The sequence below is a fragment of the Mesoplodon densirostris genome, chromosome 7 (assembly GCF_025265405.1).
Source record: "Mesoplodon densirostris isolate mMesDen1 chromosome 7, mMesDen1 primary haplotype, whole genome shotgun sequence".
Classification (NCBI taxonomy): Eukaryota; Metazoa; Chordata; class Mammalia; order Artiodactyla; family Ziphiidae; genus Mesoplodon; species Mesoplodon densirostris.
In genome coordinates, this window is record NC_082667.1 from 55586107 (window position 1) to 55600124 (window position 14018).

The following is a 14018-nucleotide window of genomic DNA, read 5'->3' on the forward strand; positions in this document are numbered from 1 at the left end:
TTGAGAGTCCGCCTGCCAGTGCAGGGGACAGGGTTCGTGCCCCAGTCCGGGAAGATCCCACATGCCGTGGAGTGGCTAGGCCTGTGAGCCATGGCTGCTGAGCCTGCACGTCCGGAGCCTGTGCTCCGCAACGGGAGAGGCCACAACAGTGAGAGGCCTGCGTACCGCAAAAGAAAAAAAAAATTAAGTTCTTAAGTTTTTTTTAAATTTAATGCTATAACATCGTAGTTTTAAAACTTCTGCAATTTCCATTCCTGTGTGTGTGAAATTTATAATATAAATATATATGAGATGGATAGATAGGAAGTGGTTAACTGAAATATAATTGTTTGAACAATTAGATTTAGTAAGTTACTTACAAAATAGTAAAAATCGTTAAGTTTCATTGAATCAACATTGCCAACATTGGCAATGAAATTGCCAACATTTGAACATTTTAACCTATAAAACCAGCAGTTATGTATGGCTTAAGCAAGTACTATGTTTCAAAAACAAAAATGTTTGAGCTCTAGCCAGTGTCCCACTCATTTCAACTAATGTTCGAAACATAATTGCCGTGAAAGAATAGTATTTGTTATAGTTATTTCATCACTACTTTAGTCCTCAATGAAAGAGGATAAAGTACAGAAAAATATTTTCTATGTCTGATGAAATAACATGCTATAAGTGATATTATGCTAGGGGATATGTCAAGCAATTTTCTTTAGGAATGTAGAAGAGGAGCAAAAAATATGAATACCATGAAGTGTTAGTTATTGGTTATTAATGATCAGAGAATTTTAGCACACCTTAGACCAGACTTCATTAGGCGATTCTTCAAAATCAGAAAGGGACTGCTGAAAGTGCTTTTATACTAGGTCTGCTAAGAAAGATAAAATTTTATGCAGACTGTTGAACAGTTTCTTTGTAAAGAATATATACATATGGCCCATATTCACATGAAAAAGTGTTTGATATCATTATTCATCAGAGAATTCCCAATTTAAACCATAATGAGATACTACTTTACCTCCACTAGAATGACTAAAATGAAAATGACTTACAGTACCAAATGTTAGCAAGAATGTGGACCAACTGGAACTCTTAAACACCTTGCTGGTGGGAATGTAAAATGGTATAACCACTTACACTTCGGCCATTTGTTCAAATGTTAAACAAACTGTTACCCCATAACCCAGTGATTTCACTCCTAGGTATTCATCTTAGAGAAATGAAACCAAATGTTTACAAAAAACCTTGTGTAATAAGGTTCATAGCATCTTTGTTCATAATAGTCCCCATATATGGATTATTACTAGGCAATAAAAAGAAATGACCTATAATGCATGCAACTCTGTGGATTTGTCTCAAAGGCATTATCATGTGTGAGAAGCCAAAAAGTACATACTGTTTTATTCCATTTAAGTTCTGGAATTAACTAAACTGATCTATGGTTCCAGTGTTCAAAACTGTAATTCATTTTTTTGCTTTTGGTGGAGGAGTGGGATTGAGTAGGAGGACAGGGCAGGGGAGAATTTTCTGGGGTGATGTGTAATATTCCTTATCTTGATAGATGTGTGGATTACACAGATGTATGCATGTGTCAAAACTGATTAACTGAACACCTAAGATCTGTTCATTTCAATGGATGTCAATTATACCTCAATAAAAATATTTTAAGTATTGATAGTGGTTTGACAATCATTTCCAAAGAGCTGATTTCTAAATAGTATACAGAGTTTTCATGAACCCATAATTAGAAAATCTGTCAAGACATGCTGCTAATATAGCACAGTGATTGAAAAGATGGTCTCTGAAGTCAGACTGTCTATAATTCAGTTCTGCCTTTAATATGTACTAACTGTGACCATAAGCAAATTACTGTACCTTTCTGCATGTTCTCACTTTCCTAGTCTTATAAAATGGGGGTAATAATAGTACCTATTTAATCAGATTATATTGGAATTATATGAATTAATTCATGTAATGCTTCTGGAGTAATTTCTGGAACATAGTGATCACTCACTAATGTTAACTTCTGTTATTAATATACTGCTGTTGATATCACTCATTAATACCTTCCTTCAGTTTCTTGGCCCCCTTAAGGAGTACTGTCATACTCAGTTATCTTCCTTTTTGTCTACTCAGTAATTTGGACTTGCATGAAAAAGATGGAAAATTATTGGTAAACCTTGGAATCATATATTACGGGTGTTTGCTAAAGACTTGCTGTATAACTAACTGTCCTGTGCTCTGGAGGTACAAAGACATGATGCCATTCCTAAGCTCTCCATATTGTGGGAGAAAGATACAGGGAAATAGTAAATGGTAATATAGTGTCATAAATGTGATCTGTGATGGAGATCACTCCAGTGTGCTATAGAGGAACCAGATACCTAACCCATACTTGGCAGAAGATGATAACCTGTGCTTGGCTGTGTTTTTGTTTTGTCTTTTTTTTTTTTAATTGAATTGGGCTATCAGGTCAGTTGCTTCTGAGCCGTTTATCCCTACCACTAATTCTAACTCTGAACATCCCTTAGACTAAGAAAAATCATATTCCACATTATATGATTAGAATATATAATTATATATTCTAATCTATATATTATATATATATTATATAATTAGGATGATATATTCTACTTCACTCAAGTCTAGATTAACTTTAGGTACAGATAGTTAAGAATCCATTAAGTCAAAATCAGTCAATCTGCCCATAACTTGAGCTTCCAGCCTTTCCACTTCAATATGTTTCTCCCATCACAGTTAATAACATCCATGTTTGCTTGGATCCAAAACTTGGGAGGCACAGCATTAACTTTTCTTTTTCTCTCACTTCCCATCCATTCTTGCAGCAAATCCAGTCAGCTCTCTATGCAAAATGTACCCAGTGTTTAAACGTTCCTCATTCCTTTCATAACTACATTTTTGTCCAAGTCACCATCACTTTTTAAAAATACAATTTAGTGATTTTTAGTATATTCTCAAAGTTGTGTAGCTATCGCCACTATCTAACTCCAGGGCATTTTCCTCACCCCACAAAGAAACCTCATACCCTGTACATTAGCATTTACTCACCATTTTCCCTTTCCCCAGCCCATGGCAGCTGCCAGTCTACTTTCTGCTTCCCTAAGTTGCCTTTCCAGACACTGTATATACATAGAATCATACAATATGTGGCCTTCATGTCTGGCTTCTTTCAGATAGCATAATATTTTCAAGGTTCATCTATGTAGTAAGAATCAGTACTACATTCCTTTTTATGGCTAAATAATATTCCCCCTTGTATGGATATACCACATTTATCCATTCTATGTTTGTCTTTGAAATAATGATTGGAGTTAGTCTGAAGCGCACTATGGGCTGAAGAGAACAGAAATGTAAACACCTGAGATCATGAGAGAACATGGCATTTTGGAGGAATATATCTGATTTAATATGCCTCAGTGAAGAAATGTTTTAAAGAAAAGAAAACAATGGAGAGAGGGAGGGCAAAACAACTGAACTGTTGTTAGAATCCACAGTCTACTTTAAAAGGTCCTGTAGGGACCTCCCTGGTGGTACAGTGGTTAAGACTCCATGCTCCCAGTGCAGGGGGCCTGGGTTCAATCCCTGGTCTGGGAATTAGATCCCACATGCATGCCGCAACTAAGAGTGCACATACCACAACTAAGGAGCCTGACTGCTGCAACTAAGACCTGACACAACCAAATAAATAAATATTTTTTTAAAACCCCACAAATTTATTTAAAAAAAATAAAAGGTCCTGTAGAGGACCAGATGGCTTCACAGGAGAATTCTACAAACCTTTTTTTTGTTTGTTTGTTTTAATTAATTTTTTTTATTGGAGTATAGTTGATTTACAGTGTTATGTTAGTTTCTGCTGTACAGCAAAGTGAGTCAGTTATGAATTCTACCAAACCTTTAGAGAAGTGTTAACACCTATCCTTCTGAAACTATTCCAAAACATTGCAGAGGAAGGAATACTTCCACACTCATTCTATGAGGCCAACATCACCCTGATATGAAAACCAGACAAAGATATCATTAAAAAAAGAAAATTACAGGCCAGTATCACTGGTGAACATAGATGCAAAAATCCTCAACCAAATACTAGCAAACCGAATCCAGTAATATATTAAAAGGGGACTTCTCTGGCCCAGTGGTTAAGACTCCACACTTACACTGCTGGGGGTGCAGGTTCGATCCCGGGTCAGGGAACTAATAAGATTTCACATGGCCATGTGGCGCAGCCAAAAAAAAAAACTCAAAACGTTAAAAGGATCATACACTGTGATCAAATGGGATTGATCTCAGGGATGCAAGGATTTCTCAGTATCTGCAAATCAGTGTGATATACCACATTAACAAATTGAAGAATAAAAACCATATAATCATCTCAATAGATGCAGAAAGCTTTTGATAAAATTCAATGTTCATTTATGATAAAAACACTCCAGAAAGTGGGCATAGAAGGAACGTACCTCAACATCATAAAGGCTGTATATGACAAACGCACAGCTAACATCATACTCTATGGTGAAAAGCTATAAGTATTTCCTCTAAGATCAGGAACAAGACAAAGATCCCCACTCTCGCCACTTTTATTCAACATAGTTTTGGAAGTCCTAGCCACAGCAATCAGAGAAGAAAAAGAAATTAAAAAATACAAATTGGAAAGGAGGAAACTGCCTTAAACTGCCACTGTTTGCAGATGACATGGTGCTGTACATAGAAAATCCTAAAGACGCTACCAGAAAACTACTGGAGTTCATCAGTGAATTTGGAAAAGTTGCAGGAAACAAAATTAACATACATGAATCTGTTGTGGTTTACATATATTTATATACACACACACGTACACATATACGCACAATGCAATACTACTCAGTCTTAAAGAAATTTTGCCATTTGCAGTAACATGGATGAACTTGGAGAGCATTATGCTAAGTGAAATAAGTCAGACAGAGAAATACAAATACTTTATGATATCACTAACATGTGGAATCTACAAAATACAACAAACTAGTGAATAAAACAAAATATAGGCAGACTCACAGATATAGAGAACAAGCTAGTTACCAGTGGGAGGGGGAGGTACGGACTGTTGGGTGTAAGATAGACTCAAGAATGTATTGTACAACATGGGGAGTATAGCCAGTATTTCGTAATAACTGTAAATGGAAAGTAACCTTTAAAAATCATACTAAAAATAAAAGGTCCTGTAAGAAATTTGGATATAATTTTAATATATGTATATTTATTAAAATACCCTCTAGTTCTAATTTAGGGTTTTTAAAAAATTACTTAGCATACTAAATCTAATTGTAAGATTGAAACAGGAGAAATCCAGATGGGTAGTTTTCTGTTTTCATATAATAATGGCTATTTTAGGTTTGCATTTTAATACAGTAGTCAGGTTAAAAGCCTTTAGGGGAGTTCTTAATTAATTTTTCTGCTAAATTTTTTGTTGCTTAGAGTAGTGGAAGTAATTGACATGGATTTTCTGACAATATTGGCACTCTTCTAATGTTCAGCAGCTTTTAAGAATAGGTATAGTGAAATACTTCAGTATTTTTTTCAGTTCCCAGCATGACCTCAAAAAAATGGAATTCTCAGTGAAATATCATAGTAATAACATTAAGTGGATAGAGGTTTAGGTTAGAATCAGGTTGGTCTAATGAAGTTCAGAGATAGAAACTTAGCCAAAAATTAATTTATTTAACATATCTAGGTTTTAATTTTCCTTTTTTGTAAAGTGGATGTAGTACCAGACATGATCTTGAAAGTGCATCTAATCTGACCTTCTACTATTAGATAATTAAAATTCTAATACTATCCATTTTATTGTATATGCTAATGTGATAGTTATAATATATATAAACATGTATTCATTCCCATGCACAATATTTATAATATGTATAAACCTGTGTTCATTGTCATACACAATGATAAAATGGTTGTCATTTTAACTTCTGAAAGATGTCAATCATTGGCAATTTTATTACTTTCTTTGGAAGCCAATTTAATAATACTTGAGAGAATCCAGTCTTTTACAGATAAGGAAACTCAGGGCTAATGAAGATATATGACCTGTCCAGGGGTACATCGCCATTTAGTTTAGGAACAGGGATTCTATTCATTCATTAAACATTTTTTTAGAGCCTACTTCATAAAGCAGCTAAGTGGGATGGAGGTGGAATCGGACACAGAGGTGGAAACAGAGGATAGAGGACATATGTGGCATGACAGATAAGAAAACAAGTAGTTTCATCTTAATACTAACTATGTAGAATTAGAGGTGCATGCACAGTGCTTTGATGACACAGATGGGAAGATCATGGTGCTGTTTAATTAACTTAGTGGCAGATCTAGAACTAAGCTTCTCAACTCTTAGTCCAGGGTTCCCTTTTTATTTTCACTGTTACACCCTGTTTATCTGAGCAGAAAAATATTTAAATTAGTTTTCTTGTTTGTAAGTGGCATTAAAATTGACCATACTACACCTGCGAATTTGGTAGTAAAAACAGATAATTTGTAGATTGGTATCTTATTTATTTGGGATTTTCTTGTATTTTTTATTCAAAATGAATTCCCTTCCTGTAGTTGTAAACTCTAATTGACAAAGCAGCATCCATAACCTAAATTTTTGGGGTTTTGACCTGTGTTAGTAGACTTCCATAGCAGTTTCAAATATTATTCTCTCTGTAGGTGGAAAAGAGTTCTTATTCCCAAATGAATCAAAAACTTGAATCATTTAGTTTAAAAAAAATTCTTCTTCAAGCAAGTTTTCCATTGATTTTGTACTCCCTAGACATTGCATAGTATTTTTAAAAATTACCAAACTTAGCTTTTTGTTTAATTTTTGTTCCTACTGTTTTTTTAACCAAAGAGATTTGCATTGCCATTCAAATCAATAGAATAGTCTTAAGATTCCTCTTTGGGGAAGAGTTCATTTTAATATGTATTCATTCCTAATACTTCATTTTAAAATTTAAGGTTAATTAGGGTTAGCTGTACTAGTGTTTCTTGATGTTCTTAATATGTTTTTCTTTTTTAAATTTTAATTTCTAACAGATATATTCTGAAATCTCTTTAGAACAGAAGAAATATTTTTTTAATTTTATTGAAGTATAGTTGATTTGCAGTGTTGTGTTAATTTCTCCTGTACAGCAAGGTGACTCTGTTATACATATTCTTTTTCATATTCTTTTCCATTATGGTTTATCACAGGATATTAAATATAGTCCCGTGTGCTATACAGTAGGACCTTGTTGTTTATCCATCTTATATATACCAGTTTGCATCTGCTAACCCCAGCCTCCCAATTCTCCAACCCTCCCCCGCAACCCCTGGCAACACAGGTCTTAGAAAACAAGAAAAATTTTTACGCTGTCTTTTTTTTCCCCACTTTTTTAGAAATCGAAACGAGTTGGCTGAGACTCTTGCGCTCCTGAAAGCACAAATTGATCCTGTACTATTGAAAAACTCTAGCCAACAGGACAACTCTTCCCGGGAAAGTCCCAGCTTAGAGGATGAGGAGACTAAAAAGGAGGAAGAAACACCTAAACAAGGTTTTTTTTGTGTGTTTTGTTTTGCTTTGTTTTGTAATTTCTTCTCTTTTCTACTCCTCTTCCCAGCTATATAAATTGAAATTCCCTCAATTTGAAAATTTTTAACCCTTCCTGTAAAAGGAGGTACATTTTCCTTTTATTTAATGAAAAAAAGAAAGCAGCAGCAGCAAAAACCATTGAGGACTTTGGTCTTTTGTATTGAACATTTAAAAAAATTAAATAAAAAATGTTCATATCATCAAAACATAATATCTGTTACTAATTTAAGAGTACAAGATATTAGTGAACTTTTAAAAAATTATTATGGTAAAATATATATAACAAAATTTTGTCATTTTAACCATTTTTAAGTGTACAGTTCTATGGCATTAAATTCATTTGTGTTGTTGTGCAACTGTCACCACCATTCATCTCCAGACTCCCCTCCCCCAACTGACACTGCATACTCATTAAACACTAATTCCCCTTTCCTCCTCCCCTCAGCCCCAGGCATCCATCATTCTACTTTCTTTCTCTATGAATTTGACTAACTCTAGGAACCTTATTTCAGAGAAATCATGGCAGTATTTGTCCATTTGTGACTGTCTCATTTTCATTGAGCTTAATGTCTTCAGTGTTCATCCATATTATAGCAAGTAGCAGAATTTTTCCTTTTTAAGGCTAATATTCCATTGTGTGTATCTACCACATTTTATGTATTCATCTGTCACTGGATGCTTGGGTTTCTTCTACCTTTTTTCTATTGAGAATAATGCTGCTATGAAAGTGGGTGTATAGATATCTGCTTTCACTTCTTTTGGGTATATACCTGAAGTAGAATCACTGGATCCGATGATAGTTCTGTTTTTAATTTTTTGAGTCTCTGCCATACCATTTTCTACAGGCACTGCACCATTTTACATTCCTACCAGTAATGCATAAGGGTTCCAATTTTTTCACATGCTACACATCACTTGTCACTTTCTTTTCTTTTCTTCGTTTAAAAATAATAGCCATTCTAATGGATGTGAAGTGGTATCTGTGGTTTTGATTTGCCGTTTCATAATGACTATAATGATGTTGAACACCTTTTCATGTACTTAGCCATTTGTATATCTTCTCTGGAAAAATATCTATTCAAGTTCTTTGCCAATTCTTTAATTGTTTGTGTGTGTGTGGTGTGGATTGGTTTTCTTTGTTTATTTGTTTTGGGTTGCCCTTAGCAAATCCTTAAGTCTACAAGAATTATAATTATTAAACTTGATTTCTTGATTGAGTTTCCTAATATGCTTAATTGAGCAGATCAAATCGTAACCTCTTTAGAAGGACAGAACCAAGTCCTAACTTTTCTAGAAGCAGAGAAACCAACTGAAATTTTGTCTAACATCATTTTAGTTAATACTTTTTTGTTGATAACATACCTTTTAATGACAGGGGAGAGAATTTACTCTCCTTATTATGCTTTCTTCCTCTACTGTTAGTTTTCCTTTACTGTTTTGATTAGAACCTGAAAGCAATATGTTTTTACCTTATTTGCTGCTTTGAGGGAATTAACCATAAAGTCATCCCCTAGCTGCAAGCATCGCATAAAAACAAGTAATTATGCCTTTTAATGTAGGTTATAATGTTTGTACATATTAAGCATTGCTTTTAGCAAAAATCCTGTTTATTGTCCTCCTTTGACCAGTGTTTATATGATTTCAAATATCTTTGGTGGTCTTACTCATAAGCCATATTTCTGATTTGAAAAATTCTTTTCTATATCTTAAAATTCAGTTTGTAGCCTACATCAGTAAAACGTAATAATTTTAAAGTAGTCTAAACCCACTATTGAATTTTAAGATGTTTTTAAATTGAAGTATAATTGACATATAACATTATTATTCATTTCAGGGGTACAACATAATGATTTGACATTGTATGCCTTGTGAAATGATCACCACAATAAATTTAGTAATTATCTGTCTCCATACAAAGTTACAAAAAACTTTTTCTTGTGATGAGAACCATTAAGATTTACTTTCTTGGGCCTCCCTGGTGGCGCAGTGGTTGAGAGTCCGCCTGCCGATGCAGGGGACACGGGTTCGTGCCCCGATCCCGGAGGATCCCACATGCCGCGGAGCGGCTGGGCCCGCGAGCCATGGCCGCGGAGCCTGTATGTCCGGAGCCTGTGCTCCGCAGCGGGAGAGGCCACAGCAGTGAGAGGCCCGCGTACAGCAAAAAAAAAAAAAAAAAAGATTTACTTTCTTAGCAATTTTCAAGTTTACTATATAATGTTATTGAATTTTCCAGATTTTTTAGTAGTATCCCTAAGGATTAGTTCTGAGTTTAGACTTAATATTCATTTGGTCATTCAGTTTGGTCATTCATTCCTGTGTTTGCTTCTTCTCCAATGTACTTAAATCAAGACCAAAGAGGTCAAGGCAATAGAAATTTAAGAGGCAATTATTCCTATTAAGTGAACTTAAATTTTACACTGATTTTGAAGGGGGAGTCATTGTATAGTTTAAATTAGAAAGAAAAACTATTTCCTCAATAAAGTAAAGCTCTTTCTTGTATTTAATTCTAAAATTTCACTGTTGGGGGTCTTATAGGAGAGGGGGAATTTCAACAATAACACCAACTAACATTTATTGGGCATGTCCTGCTTCTTTGCAGCCTACCAAATGCTTCATGTGCTTTTTTATTTAACCCTTTTAATAAAAGGATTAACAGCTCTTTGAGGTACTACTATTATTATTTCAGTTTTACAGATGAAGGAATTTGGAAGTTTATAAGCTTGCCCAAGTCATATAGATAATAATGTGTCAGAGTCTAGATTTGAACTCTGATTCTTGTAAAGCCTATGACTTTAACTAGAGTGATCTAGAGCTGTACTTCTCAAATTTTAATATGCATGATGTTTACCTAGTGATTTACCTGATTCACCATTTTTACAGAGGCCAAGTTGATGTTGATGCTGCTGGTCAGAGGACCACAGTTTTGGAGTATCAAGGTTATAAAGGCAGTCTTCTCCTAACCTTGGAAACAAATATGGTCATCCCTTGGTCTCTCTGGGGATTGCTCCCAGAACCTCTGCCAATACCAAAATCCAAGAAGGCTCAAATCCCTTATATAAAATAGAATAGTATTTGCATATCACCTATGCATATCCTCCCGTATACTTCATTTAAATCATCCATAGATTACTTGTAATACCTAATACAATGTAAATGCTATGTGAATAGTTGCCTGTGTGTGGCAAATTCAAGTTTCGCCTTTTGGGACGTTCTGGAATTTTCTTTCTGAATATTTTCAATCTGAGGGTGCAGAGGGCCGACTGGACAACAGAGGCTTTCATACAGCTGCTTCTGAGAATATTCCTCAGTGAATGCTGATGTTCTGACTCTCAGTACAATCAAAAGAAAGTCTGTAGGGGAGGACATCTCTTGAAAAAGCGAAGGAGGGGAGGAGCAAGACATTTAGTTCTCTGGTTTTTTTCTTTCTCTTAGATAGTGTCTCTTCTGTTTCTCTTACTCTAATAGCAAAATGATTCTTATTCATTCGACAAATACTTATTTTGTACCTACTATGTGCCAAACATGATTTTAGGCATGGGAATTTAGTAAACAAAGCAGACTAAAATCCTGGCTTTCGTGAAGCTTACGTTGTAGTGGATAAAATAGCTGACACGTATATCATCACAATGTACCAACACTGTTCTCAGTGCCTTACTTTTTTTTTTTTCTCAATCCAGATGTAGTTCATCAGTTAGATGTTATTGATAACATGAGCTCTGTGGCCTAGTGATTGAGTTGACATTCCAGTTTTTGGTTTATAAGAGGAGCAGAACTTAACCAACAGTCAAGTTCTCAGGAGAAGGAAAAAAGCTTTTCTTAGCTCATGGAACATAGATGGCCTAGTCATGGTGTGATGCTAAGAAGCTTTGGTGGGGGGAGGGATTAAAACTTTTAATATCATTCAGGGAAGGATCTTTACCTTATCAATTAATATTTTCCCAAAGACTCCAATTTATTGGGTTGGTGATATAATGGAAACATTTTTGATATTGCAATTTATGAGTTGATTTATTCATTTTTTGTGAAATGGGTTCAATAGGAAATGTAGCAGTTAAGGGATAATCTGGCGCACTTTCCTATACTGCATTTGGTATCTAGAAATGGATGTTATGGCCTGCATTCTGAAATAGGTTTTCTGAATTCAGTCTTTTTTTTTTTGGCTGCATTGGGTCTTCCTTGCTGTGCGTGAGCTTGCTTTAGTTGTGGCAAGCTGGGGCTACTCTTCGTTGCAGTGCCTGGGCTTCTCATTGAGGTGGCTTGTCTTGTTGCGGAGCACGGGCTCTAGGTGCGTGGGCTCAGTTGCTCTGCAGCATGTGGGATCTTCCCGGACCAGGGATCGAACCTGTGTCCCCTGCATTGGCAGGCAGATCCTTAACCACTGCGCCACCAGGGAAGCCCTGAATTCAGTCTTAAGGAGAATAATTAATATTGTTTACTTTGCCTTCCTGAAGTAATATTGACAGAGTGGAGAGAATAGCTACAGGATAAATTACTAAACCAAAGTTTACTAGTACAGTACTGAAAACTTACTGATGACCTTCAGTTACAAAAATTATGTGAATATCCTGCGTGTAGTTGCCCTATATATACAAAACCATTCTTTAAAATTCTATCGGGCTTCCCTGTTGGCACAGTGGTTAAGAATCCGCCTGCCAATGCAGGGGACACGGGTTCAAGCTCGGGTCCGGGAAGATCCCACATGCCGCGGAGCAACTAAGCCCGTGCGCCACAACTACTGAGCCTGTGCTCTAGAACCCACGAGCCACAACTACTGAAGCCCGCGTGCCTAAAGCCTGTGCTCTGCAACAAGAGAAGCCACTGCAATGAGAAGCCCACGCACTGCAACGAACAGTAGTCCTCGCTCGTTGCAACTAGAGAAAGCCCATGCATAGCAATGAAGACCCAACACAGCCAAAAACAAAAGCAAGTAAAATAAATAAATTTATAAAAAATAAAAAAATTAAAAAATAATAAAATTCTATCAATTTGAAAATGCCAGATAGAATTTTATTTTTATTTTATTATTAATATTTTTTAATAAATTGGTTTATGATACTCACAACATTTTTTTTTGAAGATGTTGGGGGTAGGAGTTTATTTATTTATTTATTTTTGCTGTGTTGGGTCTTCATTTCTGTGTGAGGGCTTTCTCTAGTTGTGGCAAGCGGGGGCCACTCTTCATCGCGGTGCATGGGCCTCTCACTATCGCGGCCTCTCTTGTTGCAGAGCACAGGCTCCAGACGCGCAGGCTCAGTAGCTGTGGCTCACAGGCCTAGTTGCTCCGCGGCATGTCGGATACTCCCAGACCAGGGCTCAAACCCTCGTCCCCTGCATTAGCAGGCAGATTCTCAACCACTGCGCCACCAGGGAAGCCCCGCCTGATAGAATTTTAAAGAATAGTTTTGTATACAGGGCATCTATGTTCAGGATATTCATACAATTTTTGTAATTGAATAGCATCATTATTTCATTTTTAGTATTATACTAACTCTTCATTCCACTCTATGAGGGAAGGAAGGGAGAGAAGGGAGGAAGAAGAAAAGAAAAAGAAACGTTTCATGATTAGAGAAACTGTTGAAGTTTTCTTTTCTGATTGAGTTTGTTGTGAGTAGAATCAGAAGGTGATAATTTATCATTCATAATTTTTGGAAAATGTCAGTGGCATGGTTTTTGACTCTCTACAGATTCCCCTATAAAAGGAACATATTGATGGCAAAAATAAAAAACTATAAACAGTATGTGAAATTAAGATCTTAAAGGGACTCAGGTACTCTAGGCCTTTTGACTTCTCAAACTTCTCCAGCCAAAGCTCCCTACCAGGACTAAACTCCACACAGAGCTTTGTGCAATCTGCTGGGAATAGGATCTAAATTAAGTACAATAGGGACAATGGAGACAAGCAAAAAGGAAGGTGCAAATTAAAGTATGGGAGAAGGCTAGAGGTAGGTGACCTCATAAAATAAATCACTTTAATTTTTAATATAAAAAATGCAGAGCTCTATAACTGTGAAATTAGAAAAACTGTCTACTTGCCATAAAAATGAGCAACTATAAAAGATCCAGGTCAAATCCCACAGAATTATAATAACAAAAGAGAATAAGAAGTAGAATAACATCACTGCAGAGAATGAAAGCTTACCCAAAAGACATTCTTACTAAACATATGAAAACTTAAGGGGCTTCCCTGGTGGCGCAGTGGTTGAAAATCTGCCTGCCAATGCAGGGGACACAAGTTCGAGCCCTGGTCTGGGAAGATCCCACATGCCGCGGAGCAACTAGCCCCGTGAGCCACAATTACTGAACCTGCGCGTCTGGAGCCTGTGCTCCCCAACAAGAGAGGCCGCGATAGTGAGAGGCCCACGCACCGCGATGAGGAGTGGCCCCCACTTGCCGCAACTAGAGAAAGCCCTCGCACAGAAGTGAA

The 14018-nt window shown here is 36.2% G+C and overlaps 1 protein-coding gene across 4 annotated transcripts in view; it reads left to right on the forward strand.

The window, feature by feature from the left end:
- RSF1 (remodeling and spacing factor 1) overlaps window positions 1-14018 on the forward strand; it is a 181835-nt gene that overhangs the window by 119032 nt on the left and 48785 nt on the right. For all 4 annotated transcript variants that reach the window (XM_060102804.1, XM_060102803.1, XM_060102801.1 and 1 more), the window contains exon 5: window positions 7402-7556. In XM_060102804.1, coding sequence (XP_059958787.1) covers window positions 7402-7556 — 155 coding nt within the window. The remainder of the gene's footprint in view (window positions 1-7401; window positions 7557-14018) is intronic.